Source organism: Idiotropiscis lumnitzeri, chromosome 3, assembly GCF_059441095.1.
Source record: "Idiotropiscis lumnitzeri isolate Australia: NSW breed Sydney's pygmy pipehorse chromosome 3, RoL_Ilum_1.0, whole genome shotgun sequence".
Classification (NCBI taxonomy): domain Eukaryota; kingdom Metazoa; phylum Chordata; class Actinopteri; order Syngnathiformes; family Syngnathidae; genus Idiotropiscis; species Idiotropiscis lumnitzeri.
In genome coordinates, this window is record NC_142393.1 from 13,713,092 (window position 1) to 13,729,237 (window position 16,146).

Genomic DNA, 16,146 nt, shown 5'->3' on the forward strand with positions numbered 1-16,146 from the left:
CTGCGTTTCAGTGGAACTACAGCACTGTACTTATTTCATTTGCAGATTCGTCAGCGCGTGTCACTAATTTAATAGAAATAAAACTTTTTGAGATTTGGCGTCATTATTTTGCGAACATGATGTAGGTTACATGACGTTAAATATGATGCGATACGTAATGTCAACGTATATCTGTTTGAAATGTCACACTTGGATTACCGGCGTCAGAAAAACGGAAGCACACGAAGCTCCCACTGTGACGTCGTGACGCACGGACGTAGTCGTGGTTTGGCAAGTCACGTAGGACGTCCAGGCGGTTCAAAGAGGAAGGAAGATGGCGGATAACAAAGGCGTCGATGATATAGAACCGTCACCAAACCCGGAGCCTCCTCCTTCGGCGGAAGACAACGTGCAGGCTGAAACCCAAACCGAAACTGCTCTTATCGAAGGCCAAACAAAGGAAGCGGAAGAGAGCGAACCGCGTGTTCCCGCTCACGAGGCGACGACTGCCACCGGCGAAGGAGGCGGTGAGGTTAGCATCAGCAATGTTAGCGGCAGGAGCGCTGCTAGCCCTATGGATGCCAACCCAACCGACGCCGAGCCCAGTCCTGTTGAAGCCCCAGCCGCCGGCGATGCCGCAGTCAGCGCACTCGCCTCGGAAATGTCCCCACCTCCCACAGCCCCGGCAGCCACACCGGCACAGACTCCCATTAATTTATTGGATACGTGCGCAGTGTGTAAACAAAGTCTTCAGAGCCGAGAAAGCGAACCAAAACTTCTACCTTGCTTGCACTCGTTTTGCCTGAAATGTATCCCGCAACCAGAAAGGCAGATCAGCGTGCAGGTGACTGGACCACACGGGCAAACCAACACACATATTGGTGAGTTTTCCCCATTTATTCCGTCGTGCGTGAAGTGGAGCCGGCTGCTGTTTGGACGCGTAGTAATGTTCGATGAGTGAACATCACCGTGTTTATCCTTCAGACGATTGTTGTCATGCGTGTTGCGGTAGCTTTTTACCCTGATCACGGAAGTGTGGGAACGAATGTACAGTCCGACGTACACTCGGAAAAGCCAGGTCAAGCCAGCCTGCACTAAGATTGTCAGTGTGCAGAATATAGAGTTATAATTGATGCGGTATAAACAGTTTTAAGAATTAACAATCGTAATACAAGTTCGGATGCTGGCCGCTTTTATTCTAATTCATTACGGTAGTAGACGACAAAATAAAACCAACAAAATAAATACATGGACATGCTTTTGAATGAAATAATAGTTGTCATGCAACCATCCATGCATCCATCCATTATCCAAACCGCTTATCCTCACGCGGGTGGCGTGGATGCTGGCGCCAATGACAGCCGTCTTCGCCAATAGGCAGGGTACACCCTGAATTGGTTGCCAGCCGATCGCGGGGCACACACAGACAAACAAGTATTCATACACAATCACACTTGGGGTGCATGTAAAGCATGTTTTTGGAACGTGCAAGTCTGAAAGGAAACCTTGAGAAAACCCACGCTGGCACGCGGAGAACATGCACGTTCCACACAGGAAGGCCGGGCCGCATTCAAACCTATGAGTTCTACACTGTGAAGCGGACGTGCTAACCAGTCGACCATCGTGCCGCCAAGCATGCAACAATGCTTTAAAATAAATGTATTTTCAAATTAGTATTCTTTGACGAATTACAGGGTCCGACATTAATGAAATTCACTGATGCTAGCCCGACTCAGCCACCAGTAAAAAATTAAGTGCATTTTACTGGCCAACTGTTCTTACCATTATGTACTTTATCGTACTCTATACTAGAGAATGCAATTTCTGGAGAAATTGTGTGTGAAGGCTAAGGAGTTGAAGCCATCTGGGTGGAAGGATGTGGAATGATATTGAGTGATTTTGAATCATAGAGAATGAAATTGAATGAGTTTGAATTGTAGAGAATAGAACTGAATGAGAATTTGGAATGATGGAAGGTGGAAGGATGTTGAATGATAGTGAATGATGTTGAATGACACTAAATGGAAATGAATAAGAATAAATTGATTGTAATAATATTATAATTTTAAATGGTGAATAATGTGAAAGCATGGCACATTGTGTGAATTAAAAAAATAAAATAATAAATATTCCATGGTTGGAGCTTGAACCGACAGTCTCCAGGATGGAAAATGAGTGCTTAACCTCTGAACCACACAAGCATATACAAGTGCACGTATAGAATCAGCCTTTACACAATAATAGAACTGGGAAAGCCTGGAATGAATGGGGAAAGATATCTTTGAAACATGAATACAGTATATGAATTGAGGAATGTGAGTGAGGAAAAAGTCATGTGAAATGACTGAAATAAATGTTTTGAATTTCTAACTGAATTGTAGAGATCCATTTGGAATGGATGAATTTCTGACACTCAAATAGAGTGAATCTGTTCTAACCATGGAGAATATAATTGAATGAAAATGTGCATAGTGAATGATGGAGGGTGAAGGGATGTTGAATGAGAGTGAATGATGTTGCATAACACTAAATGGAAATGAATCTGAATAAATTGATTTGAGATAATATTAAAATGTACAATCGCAAATAAGGTGAAAGCATGTTAACATTATGTCAATTAAAAAAATGGAAGCCTGCATGGTGGGAATTATTGGAATTGATTGAAGTCGGAACGGTGACAATCGGATGAGAAATGGGGAAGCTGTAGCTTGTCGAAGAAGGGGACGCGGGTTGAAATGGTGAATCATGGGAAATAAGTGAAGACTTCAAAAATGCCTTCACACAATTATCGTCAAAGTTGCTTTCACGATGCGCAATTGTACCTTTATCAAGAATTAATACTATCTCCAAAAAGGACCCGCGCAAAATGAACAAGTTCATTCATTTGCTGCAAATAAGCAGAAGGTGATAAAATCCTCATTCGACGAATCAGCATGCATAGACAGAAGAGGAAGTAATAAGTCTTCATTCGGCGGCTCAGTGGGCAGGATTCAGTCATGTGACTTTGTTACAGCACCCGAGGGAACACAACCTTTTTTCAAATATGGACGGGTGCACGTCCTGAGCCTGGCAATGATTCAGGGTTTGACAAGACTGATCATCGGTCAAAAGAACATTGCGAGATGTGCCGAAAAATGGTCACCGTGAAGAGCCATTCGCTGACGTTTGGGTTACACATCGAACCATATGAAGGATTACGAGACTACGTGACTCCACGACTGCTAAAGATAAGTGTAAGTGAGCAACACACTCATGAAACATTACTTTATAAAAATTAATTAATTATATTTACTTGATCAAACAAGTAACAGTGATTGAATTACTTAATAATAAAAGTTACTGGTTACCAGGCAAAATAACTATTTTTACTACTCTAAAAAATGCTTTATATCAAATAATTTGGATTTTTTTTTTTTCAGCAGTTTTCAAGATACTTTCGCAAATGAGTTGAATGGCCCAGTAATTGTCCATGCACTTCAGTATTTTTTGCACTTAAATTGACAAGGAGAGATTTATTCTGCACTTCAAACTGTATCATTTTTTTAACAATGGTAAACATTAAAAAAACACAATTTATTCATTTACAATAAATAAATCAAACTCTCAATATTAGATAACATGTTAGGTCAACAACCTGTACCTTGACGCACTGTGCTTTAGTCTACAAGTGAACATCTACACAACATAATGTTTTAACTGTAGTCTACAGCCGTGTAAAGTAAACTTCCAATCTCAGACAAATGGTCTTGTAGAAATTCTGTGTTCTAAGTGTCATTTTCAAATGTTTAGCGTAAACAATTTAGACAAAGTATGTTTACAATAATAAGCGAATTGCATGAACTCAATAGTCTGTAGAACATGGATGTAAAGGATTTTAAACAAAACATTTTCTTCATTTAAAAATGTAAACCGTTAAGTAACCTATAGTGCTTTCAAACACTCGGTTCCGAACTATTAATTTGTTCATCATTCTATTTCTTCTATAACACTGGAGAAGATTGACAAAGTTGCAAGGCGGGAGGAGGGTTGAATGAGACGATTGCTCCTGTCGTCATTTTATGGATACGTCTTCTGATGATGATGTCACATTATTTATGTGTATCTCAAATGCACCGTCTGCGTATTCTATCACCACAAATGTCCACTTTATGCTCTAATTCAAGTGGAATTAAAATCAAGTCAAATATCTCTACCGTAACGCTTCACAACTTTGCACATGCAAAGAAGAGCGCGCTTGGTCTGTCCCAAGCATGTCTCCCCGCCCCTTCCATCCCAATGCTCACGTGTACATTTGGAATGACTTGTAAATATGTAAAAACAAAATGTAGATACTCTATGTTCCTTATGCAGCAAAATACATGCATTCAAAATAAACAATCAAGAAATGACACAATAATGGATAATAACCATTTAATTTGAAGTCCTGCATCATTGACAGTAGCATTGCACCAAGTACCGGTACCAGTTTTGTGGTGTGTGAATTTTTGCCGGCAAAATTGACACGATGATTTCCACGAGGCCTGTGATATATGGCCAACATTCCTTTTCTCGATATTTTCAACAATGTCTCAATAATGATTCGATAACTATATTAATGTGGGTTCACTGAAAACTAATCATTGAAAAAAAATCAAAAACGATGTGGAAGGGGAATTATTATTTTTAAGTAGAATTTACTGGCTGATATTGGCTGTATTTGAGTTTTAAAAGCTGGATATTTGCAGTATTTGGGTTTTAAAAGGCCCTTATTGTTTTTTTTGTTTGTTTTTTTTTATTCTGAGTATCATGCCTGGGTTGCTCCTTTTCTAAACCGAATATGTGCGCATGTATACGGCATCGAAATCCACAGATAGAACGGGACACTCTTGTGTGTGCTCAACCGCAAGGAATCTTGGTCTTTGTTGGACAGAAAATGCTTGTATTTGCGGTGTTTGGTGTGCAACCTAGCGGAAATACACGGGTAGTGATAAACAAACCAAGGCAAATGCTCGAATAAGTACGACACCAGACTTTTGGAGCGAAGAGGAAGGGAACAGAACATGCGTAGAAGATGTATAATTGCATCAGGATGTCCGTACGTCACCGTTTCACTCAGGTTATTTCGTTATGTGGGGGATAACTCTGTCCACTTAAGCCATGTAATCGGATTGTTATTTCGAATGACTCAAAAATCAGAATTTATGCAATACAACTTTGTGTATAGCGCATCTCACAACAGCTCCAGCTGTAACAAAGTGTTTAAAAGAGTGTAATGGAAAATGGAAATTTCTACCTTAACCCAAATATTGACCGCATGTAATCGTAGTCACTGTCAGCCGACATTAAAAAAGTCAGCAATGAATTATAATGAATGAAATTCACATTCACAACTCTGCTTTAATGACAATTTTATGCTACAACAGAACTGTTTGTTGCGTTTGCATGCATGCATTAACTGCATCAACCATACATACACTTGCCTAGTGAGGATAAGCAGTTGAGAAAATTGATGAATGCTATTGTGGATTGAAAAAAAAAAAAAAAAAAAAAAGTTAACCTGTACAAGACGATGCTTGTGTATGCATTGATGCATTACATGGCGATGTGATGTGTGGACTCGCAGCAATATGAGCTCTGCCAGCCTGGAAGGCTTTATGAGGCTCTTCATGTAATATGTTGTATTGTCTGGACTCGTTTTAATGCCCGAAAAGATAGCGGCAGTCAAGGAAGACGCGCGTTGCTATGGAAATAGGACATGGGGAATAATCATGAGTAAAGTGTGGATAAATTGAAAGACGAAGCTCACTCCCATTCAATTGAATGGACCGGCGAGGCGCAGGCTGCTCGTACATTTTTACAACTAGGTGCACTATTTTGTCCACTGGTTATTGTGAAATTATAAATATATTCGCATAATGTTCTAAACCACAATATGTACAGACATCACATGGCTGTCTCACGACTGCTGCTAACACAGAAGTGGAGTTCTCGAGTGTGTCCCGTCCCGCAGCAGTTACTTATGTCTTCCTCCATTTCTTTCGCTCCCTGACTCCCTCCACAAGATGATTGTCATTGACTGGCTTTAGCTGTCGATCAACGACAAAGTTGAAAGCAGGAATGTGGTTGTTGGACTTAGCTTTACATGCAACATCAGCGTAGCAAAGTCACGTGACTGATACAATAGCGATAGATCGCCCAACCCTAATTTCCAGATCGATAAAACTGAAGCCAAAAAACGCGAAAGTGCTCCGATCCTGTGTCATACAATGCGTCTGCACAAATTGCGGAAGCCTACCTGTGACGCATCACCTGTTAGGGCTGCCACAAACGATTATTTTGCTCGTTGACTAATCACCAATATTAGTCGCGATTAGTCAATCAATCTGATCATATATAAATTGCGGCATGTGGCACTAGCAAGTAGCTGCTCTTATATAACCATCGGTATCTTACAACTTTAATTCTTTAAGATATGTACACATTTATAAGAGGATTATTTTTTTTGTTATAGGTTTTGTAAAGCGCTTTGTATCTGCTGCAGCTGTTGTGAAAGCGCTATTTAAATAAGGATGTATTGTATTGGATTGAATGTTTTTCCTCCACCATTTGTAGCAAAATGTAACCTCTGTGACTTAAAGTATTTCGGAGCAGTAAGTTGCAAGGCAAAATCATATTGGCCTCACAACTGAGTGATGGACCGATTTTCTACTCTTAAAAATCGACTGCGTTCTTTTACGCTACTCTCCCATTTAATAGATGGCGGCTGTTAATTCGATTTTTATTACATCAACTTCTCAAAGGGAAACTTTTCTCTGTATTTTTTGTAAATTTAGTGAGGATTCTGAAAATGGATAGATTAAAATGATGGGCTTGGCTCACGTTTTCACAACACACTTTGTTTGCATACGGTTTTGCGTTCACTGTAACAACTTTTTTGTGTGGTTAATACTGTACACATACAGTTTTTGTGTATTGTAAATTAAAAAGAAAAGCCCAAATAACACGACAAATCAAATGTTAGTCGGCGTGTCCCGACCCGATTTTTGTATTGGCTATTGGTCTGATATCAGCCCAAAAAATAGTATTTGATTTTATCGTTCTACTTTCATAATCTCGGATATTTGCACTCATTCACAAGCAGTCCATTCCATAATTTGTTGGATCTAGCATGCACAGCCCTTGCGATCCAAACAATCACTCCTGGTAAGGCGCTAAACTAGATGATCTCGGTGGTATGGGAGTCACCATATTATTTATTTTATTTTATCTTATATATTGACACTTAAAAAGAACACATACACTGCTGTCATTCAATTGAATGAGATGCGTAGCTGAGGTTCGCTTGGTGGTCGTCCTGCATGACGGATGTGGATCCTCCTCAGCCGTGGAGGCTTCAGGCGGCCAGTCGCCAGAGGCGTCCAATGCAAGAGAATGAGGACAAACAATCCGTGCCTTTTCCAATTCAATTATATTTATACCGTCGCTGCTGGGTATTATAATTGCGTGCACTTAATCGACATTCGATTTCAGTATATATAGACAAGTTGACGAGCAATTTCAACATCGCCGAGGAGAAAGTCCGACCAGCCGGATCTTGGTGGATTGCTGTCGGATCTCGCAGAATCTTTAAGGTCATGTAAATAAAATCAAAGTGGGACTTGGGAGCCGAGGTAATTGGCTAAGCTAGCTAGTAGCTGCGGGTGATTTGGAATAAGAACTAGTGAGAAATCGCTATGTTCAGGTTCACTATGGTGCATTTTCTTAATCACTTCAACCTGGCTGCCTGCTCAGATTCTCCGCGCTTCAATTCAACTTTACTTGAGGCTGACCGCAGCACAAAGCGAACTTGTCCAGTATTTAGCCGTACAGAACAAACGGCAACTTTATTGCACGTTTACGACCCTGGCAAGGTTAAGTGATTCAGAAAATGGATGGGTGGATAGCAAAGACTGTGTCGTAATAGTCCTAGTTGTCAGAAATACAGTACTTGTTGGAATGACGGCCATAGTTGGAAGTGATTTGGTGAGTGATTTATTTATTTTTATTTATTTTAAAATCATTTATTTTGGTCCTTAAGAATATCTTCTCTTGAAAAAAATCTTCCTCTCTCTTTGAGATATTTGCACTGTGGAATGATCACCGTTAAATAAATAATTCTGTGAGTGATTTATTCATTGAAGCGTTAATATTAAAATACATTCAAACACTCCCATGTGCAGTGCCACAATAGTGTTCCCTACTGAATTTTAAAAATGGTGAAATTCACATAAATTGTTCAGGAGGTTTTCTAACTTTTACGCTGGTGGAACCAAGTAAAGTTTGGTGCGCCAGTTTAACCAGTACAAAAAGAGTCAAGAGCCCTGCTGGAATTTTTTTCATTTAATGTATTCAAGTGCAGTACATCAAGCCCCTATCATTTCTGTTGATTATCGTATCGGACAATACCGTTATCGGACTGTAGTCTAGGCCGCGGTATCGGACAGGAAGTGAAGTTGAATCGGGACAAATCTATATGTATATGTATATATATGTATGTATGTATGTGTGTGTGTGTGTGTGTGTGTAAAAAATTCTTGCGCTCTTTTCTGCTGCTGTAGCATGTTAATTTGTCTCAAATTCCTTTTAAAATTGAACAAATCCTCTTTAAAATGGTGCAGGAGAGATTTCAGTGGGCAGCAGAGGTTGTATGGTGCTGTTCAATTGAGTGTGGCTGTGTGCATGTGCCTGCATGCTTTTGTATTAATTCTGTTTTAAGATAAGTTTTCAATGAAGTGTAGGTGTGATTTCAGTGTCTAGCAGAGATTTGATGGTCCTGTTCAATTTAGAGTGGCTGCGTGCGTGTGCCTGCATGCGTGCGCTCCACACTTAATCATTCAGGGACAGGAGCAGATGGCACTTCCACAAACTGGCTGTGGGCTGCTCAAACCGGTTCTGGCTGGCTCAAACTACCTCACTCGAGTTGTTGGCTAAGATGGCGTCTCAAGGACTTGTTTATTGGCATCTGCTTCCAAAACATCACGTGATAATTTGCAATTTGATGAATGTGATTAAAGATCCTAACTGAACAACTGAATTAAATTAACACGATAAGCCCATCTAACCACAGTTTACTTGAGTCTCATTCTTTTATTCTCTCTTCTGTCCTCAGTAAATGTTATGCGATGCACAGTGTGCCACCAGGACTACAAACAGAACGATATTGTCGACAACTACTTCGTTAAAGATACCTCAGAGGCGACCAGCACGTCCGATGAAAAGTCTGCACAGGTAAGTTGAGGCCTGTCTTTGTCATCGCCATTTTTTTAATATTAAAAGCGACATACGGAACACTGACTATTGTATACGAATGGTTGTGCATGTACTAAATGTGAAATTCAGAAAAATTCTGTTACGAAATTGGAGTAATTAATAGCCACTCCCACACCAAGCGTCTCAACCAATGGCAGATGCCAGCAAGCTCCCACTCGTCTCTCCACCAGGCTGGAAAAATAATGTTGCCAACATTAGGACCAGAGGTGGAGCAATTAAATTATTAATCAACTCTTTATCATTTCTCAAATTAATCTCAATTATTTTTGGGGCAATTGTTTAGCGACCTTGTTTCAGTTAAAATTGTAGGGTTACGACTCCTCACTCATGTGTCACGGGAGAATCACACCAAATGTGGTGGAGTGACCATCGCCATGACAAGTAGGAAATTCATAGACAATAGACACGGATACCAAGTGGCAAGAGTCTGGCCAGGAGTGATGAAACCCCAGTGATCAGGTCGGATCCCTGAAGCTTCCTACACTCCCCGGACCTTTTATTGAGAATCACAGGTTATATCACAATATTACGATCAATACAGAAATCGATACAGGTTTACAAGTAAAAGGTCATATCACAACAATATCAAAGGTATGTTTATTATCAAAGGTATGTGTATTCTGGTCACAGCTGTTTATCCTGCCCACATCCTTTCATGTTTATTTAGTGTGGAGTTTGTTCGGTTGGCTTGATCTGGGTGCAGGTGGCTATGTTCTGTTCCCAGAATTGTTAGTGAATGTGTGAACCAAGATTAGCAACAAAACCTATACCATTTAGTTAATGTTGTGCAGTGTGCTATTAAACTTATCTCTACATTACATTTGATAACATAATTGTTCCTATAATATTCTTCACATCATGCACACAAGGTCAGAAGTAGTTGGCGTCTCCGTCGGCATTTGCAGTGTGTTCTTTGGTCATTTTCCGTTACGACATGCCAACTTCTAGGCCGACGCGACAGTTGGCCATGACACTCGACGTCAGATTGGTGTGTAGAGGCCTTTGGAGAGACGAGGAGATTTTTGAGGACAGGTATCGGCTATATCGGCCGAGATATTGTCCGATAATTGATGCACGCCAATATATGAAATAAGAGTGTTGCTATAGACTGGACATGAATGCAAATTCTTCACACCCAAGACAAAGAAGCAGATTACTACAAAACTAAAATAAAAAAACTTAAATTTGCAAATCTGTCAACATAAGGACTGTAATCCTTTTAAGTCTTAGCGGGTGACCCAAAATGATTGTGACCCATATAAGTGCCTGCCATTTCTACAAAAGATGATGGAATTGCTTTATTTGATTTACAAGTTAATTTAATGTGATTACAATTCAGTCCGGAATGTTTGAGCTCTGAACTCCATGTGGTATAGATTTCAATGCCTTCCCAAAATGTGCTCCGAATATTCTCTTGGAGCCTGAGCCATTTCTTGATGCAGCATGTTTTTTTTTTTCATTTTTATCTTTTTATATCTATCTTTCCCCATCATTCTGGGTGACAGGCTGAGCTTCTGTTTAATCGTAATTTCTTTTAAGTGTACATTGGACTCTCGCTATTCACAACTGAAAGCAACCAGGCTGGCCCTTGAATGGTGAAAATCCACGTATAATTGATGCCTATTCAAATACTTTGAGGAGGGAAAATATTGAGAATGAACAGCTGGTTCCACATATGAGACTTATTTTATTTTTTTCCACCATTGAGTTATTGGTCACACTCGAGAGTCCTGATGATCGAAATCAGCCTCAGTAATTCCCTGTGTATCTGATGGAGTTGAAATTTTTGGTGCAAGTGTGCACCAGAGCGACCAGTGCAAAACGTCAGTCTAGAGCCCTGCTGGGTGCGCATCCAAATCGACTTCTTAAGACTGCGAGCGACTGGAGTCCCTGACAGCATTAATATTCCCAGCCAGCGTAGTACTCAAACGTCATCTAGTTTGGAACCCTTCAACTGTAGAGATCAAGATCTGAACAGTTCCCTTGGCCCTGAACTCATTGACCCATCTGAATACCAGAGTTTTGTCCGGGTAACTATTGAAATTGAACTTCCTTTGAAATTTTGACTGCAGAGATTTGAATGACCTGGTTTGAAAAATAGGTCGTGGCAAGAAGTCCTCGGCTCAGTTGTGTAAGGAATTTTCAGAAAAGGCTATTTAAAGTTATTTGTGTTATTCTGTCAGATTGATCTGGAAAATTAGATAACTAGCATTAAAATTACAATGTTATCTTAATTTTTCACGTAATGTCTTTTGTTGAGCACTCTGTTAAAGTTGCAGATGTTGTGAAAGTGGTTTATAAATAAACATGAGTTGAGCTGTAGTATGGGTTGCAATCCTTTTTGGTCACTTAATGTAATTTGGTCACGTGAATTAACAGTTGCGTATATCTTTGTTTATTTCACAAAAATGCAATTCACACGAGATTGAAATACTAACGTACTTGGGTGAAAAAAAAAATAACCAAACAAGCAATATCATATTTTAATGTAACACACATTGGGTGGGGGGGCAAATATTCCACTCAGCAACCTTTTTGACCTAATCCAGTCTGCTTATCTGAAGGGAATTATTATGGAGAGGCTGAAGTCAGAGGATTTTGACAATTTGAACTTATGCAGTGCCGCTAAACGATCACTCCATTCTCCAAAAAGTTTTTGATTAATTTGATGATCAATTAATGTCATAAGCTTTGTAAAACCTGTGTTTAAAGAAAAAAAATAGAATGCTCTTCGATATTTCTAATTTGCTAATTTTGTGGGGCACTAAGTGTAGTGTTATCAGGGCTTTCACTCACAAATATTTTTAAAATAGGTCATTCCATCAATTACTCAAGTAATGGTTCCAGCCCACCCTTTCTCGATGTCTGACAGCAACTATTACGTTTTCTAAATTTAATATACTATACATTATACAACATTAGAAGTAAACATAAAAAAGCTTACCTTTTTTGTCAGCTCTTTAATTTGTTGGCTTGAACCATCTGTTGAAAGCCACTGATTCTGCATGCATACTGCAGCATTTTGAGGTGCTTGGAGGTCTCTGTGAACAGGAATAGGATTGGTCTTTTGTCTAATGATGTAATGAAGCATTCATTTGCTGTATGAATGCCGCTGTTTTACCGTATGTTTGACCTGAATTTTATCTTTTCAAGGTATGCACAAGTTGTGAGGACAATGCCGGAACCATTGGCTTTTGTGTGGAGTGTGGAGAATGGCTATGTAAGACCTGTGTGGAAGCCCACCAGAGGGTCAAAATAACCAAAGACCACAAGATTCGCACAAAAGAGGATCCTGACACCGCTTCTGGTAAGGACTGGTTACAAAAGTTGAGTGAACCTGAAATGGTAATGCCCAAAAGGCTGAAATGTAATTGGGCCATTTGTTAGGGATGTAACCATTTTGTCACTTCTGTCGACTGAAAAGTGTACATCACAGTTGCTCAAGGCTCAGGTAACGCCCAATAACGGCTCACCTGTTTTCTGAAGTTTAGTCACAATTGCCATGATAAGTCTGCTGCACTTTATACACTTACATTTACAGTCCTTTTCACCTCATTCCTACAAATGTTTGACAGGTTGATGATTCCAACTACCGTATGTAATGTTTGGCCGCGAGCAAGTTAGGAGCGGTCTCGCGACTTCTCCCCGTTTTTCCCACCTCTATACACCGGGTGTAAGCTGTAGACACATCAGCACTGGCAAAACATGTTTAATATATCAGAATAATGGCATGAATGTGACTAAAGAATGAGGTGTTATGATGGCAAGCAGTTAATAACTTAGCTTCGCTACTGTCCGGGAGGAGACTCCATTCATCATTTTTTGGATCATGGCGCGGCTGGTTTGACTCCCCTCTTTTGAACCGCAGCTCTTCCACGGCAGCCATCTTTGCTCTTTCTCTGTAATTGCCTTCTTTATCTGTTTAGCTCCGGATGTACTCTGCTTGAGCGTCAGCCAGCTGTTTTTCTCCGTTCCACAGTATGGCTCCCCCATCTTGGGCCCCCCATCCCTATCAGCTTTTTCCTCTCCATCTTTTTCACCTTGGCTAATGACTCATCCTCCGCGTCTCTGCCACCAAATGGTGGGAAAACATTGCCTCCAACCTTGAAAACTTCAGAGAACTTGGATTTTGTACGTCAATGTTTTTTTACATGATTGCAAATACAATTACTGTAAGCAAATTCAATCAAACATATTGGTAATGGAAAAATTCTAAAGAACACCCCCCTAAAATATCATATATTTCATTATGTATTTTTAATGCAATCTGGTTGTAAAAAAGCAACAACAGAAAAAATAAATGAATAAATAAATATGGGAATGGATGAATCAGTGGAACTTCACCGTTTTCCAATGTGAAATGCTCCCACTCCAAACATTCAGGCTGTTCCTCTCCCCCTCCTTCAACATCAATTTCAGATGCCAAGTAGTGGAAGGTAGAAGAAGATGGGTTGTGTGGAAACATATTTTCAATATTTCAATCACTGCTTCATTCATTGGTGTCTTTTCCAATGTGTTCCCAGAGTCTGCGGGTGCATCCGGACAGAGGCCTGTTTTTTGTCCCATCCACAAGCAAGAGCCACTCAAGCTTTTCTGTGAAACCTGTGACACTTTGACTTGCCGGGACTGCCAGTTGCTCGAGCACAAGGAACATAGGTAGTCATTTAAGATATATAAGATATGAGAATTAGAGGGCATGCTTGATTAAGTGTGCTCATCTTCCAGCAGCATTGCATTCTTCAAACAGTAAACACATCTCCATTGAGGGTCACAGGTTTGTGGTCCCGCACTTTTATTTATTGAATTAGTTTTTGTTTTGGTTTTTTTTTGGTGACGTTTGACTCTATTTTGTTCAGGGTTTTGTTTGGGTGTCATTCCACTGTTGATCAGTATTGATTGTGTTTGATTTGACAGTGTAAATTTAAAAGAAGAAAAAAACTAGGAAGTAATACACAGCACTGATGGAAAATTGCCTATCCCAGCCGTAGAATATTGTTGTTTTGCAGAAAATGCACGAAGTACTTAAAAAAAAAAAAAAACAGCAGCAGTTTTTCTGAACTGCTGTGCTTGACAGCAATTTCTTGTAGCCATCGTCAACTTTGAAAAGATAATGGTGATGTAATTATTTGTCCATATCGTCCTCCCCTATTTTCAGGTATCAGTTCCTGGAGGAAGCTTTTCTTAACCACAAAAGTATCATCGAGTCAACCATGACAAAACTACAGGAGAAGAAAAATTATGTCCACTACTCAGTGTCCCAAGTGCAAAACCGGTGAGTAAATATCAACCCCTTGTTGCTGCCTATTGGCTTGGATTTGTCAATTCTTATGATAGTGACCTGACTCGAGAACAAGGATTACATGGTTTCACCAAGTTATTTTAATGTGTTTTTTTTTTTATTTTCTTTTTTTAATCCAGGTTAAAAGAGCTGACTGAATCCCACAAGAAGGTTGAACATGAGATTAAGATTGCAGTGTTTACTTTGATAAATGAGATTAACAAAAAGGGAAAATCTTTACTTCAGCAGCTGGAGGTAAGACGTATTTTTATGAATAACTCGTCTTTATTCACCTAACTGGTATGTTTGTGGATTCGATGTTGTCAGACTTTGTTTTTAAATTGTATTTGTTAACCGGTATTTAAACAAGAACTATGTTTATTTTTCTTTTTTTCTTGTTGTTTTCTTTTTTTTTTTTAAAAATGGGGGTCTCCAGGATTTTGTCTGTACTGCCGCGCTAACCCTTCTCTGTGTGACTATTTTACAATTTTCAACTATAATTCTATTCTAAAATATTCACCCTTGTATCTAGAATGTGACCAAAGAGCGGAGTGCGAGGTTGATGGCCCAGCATAAGGACACCACCCAGCTCGCCCAGCAGATCCACCATGTGCTGAATTTCTGCCAATGGGCCATCTCGACTGGCAGCAGCACAGCACTGCTTTATAGCAAAAGGCCGGTAGGTTGTTGAGCAGGATATTAATATTTATAATGTAATATTTTATTAACTGGAAATGTGCTTAATAGTGAAAGTAAGATATTTTAAAATAATTGCGTTTAAATAACAATTAATAAAAAAAAAAATACTGTCTGTTCCTGCTGCTCATGCCTTGGCCTCATTGTGGCAGTGTGGTGACGTGCTTGCATTGAGTACACATTTGCAATTTACAATACAATACAACTTTATACAGCACATTTACAATACAAAGTCATCATTTTGATGAAAGCATAGTTGCAGCATATTAGGAAGAATATATGCTTTTGTTTATAATTATATAACCTTTGTTATTACAGCGTGTCTTGTCATATTTGTTTATAATCATGTAGTATCAAACATTGCTATCGCAACTTAAAACTGATCAGCTGCTGTAGTTTTTTTTTTAATATATGTAATTTTCAAAAATTAATCAAGGACAGTCCAAGTTTGGGCAACAGGCCTGCCAGTTCCCTATCCCTGGAATGGCGTATTGGCCAAGAAAGGAACTTGTTAGTTTTTGATGGGATTGTGGAGTGCGGTCAACAAATGCGTCCTATTTGTGTGTGTGTGAATTTACAGATTCTCTTTCAGCTCCGCCAGCTCTTCAAGGCAAGACTAGAGCCAGTTCCTGTGTCCAATGGAGAAGTGCGATTTTTCTGTGACCCAACCTTCTGGGCCAAAAATGTGGTAAATCTAGGTATGGAGAATATTTCACACATGTTGGCGAAAAGTCTGTCTATGTGCTTCCCACTTTTTAAGCAAATGGGACAATTGGCTGTACAGCTGTTCTCTGGCCAAGTGTTTATTATCCCCTCATTATTCCATTTTCAGGGAGCATATAAAAGGTCTTGACTTATTTTCAAGTTTGGTGTTTGCATTTGGAATTGGTCGCTGTCAACTTTCA

At 39.6% G+C, this 16,146-nt stretch overlaps 1 protein-coding gene across 6 annotated transcripts in view; it reads left to right on the forward strand.

Annotated features, from left to right (window-relative positions):
* Positions 1-259: 259 nt before the first annotated feature.
* The window catches only part of trim33 (tripartite motif containing 33), a 30,443-nt gene continuing 14,556 nt past the window's right edge, over positions 260-16,146 (forward strand). For 5 of the 6 annotated variants that reach the window (XM_088290251.1, XM_088290254.1, XM_088290252.1 and 2 more), the window contains exons 1-8: positions 260-860; positions 9,107-9,225; positions 12,421-12,574; positions 13,791-13,923; positions 14,423-14,539; positions 14,686-14,800; positions 15,078-15,224; positions 15,822-15,939. In XM_088290251.1, coding sequence (XP_088146377.1) covers positions 314-860; positions 9,107-9,225; positions 12,421-12,574; positions 13,791-13,923; positions 14,423-14,539; positions 14,686-14,800; positions 15,078-15,224; positions 15,822-15,939 — 1,450 coding nt within the window. In that variant the 5' untranslated portion in view covers positions 260-313. Of the gene's footprint in view, positions 861-3,047; positions 3,213-9,106; positions 9,226-12,420; positions 12,575-13,790; positions 13,924-14,422; positions 14,540-14,685; positions 14,801-15,077; positions 15,225-15,821; positions 15,940-16,146 lie in introns of those variants that run through there. The other variant, XM_088290256.1, reaches the window with a different exon arrangement.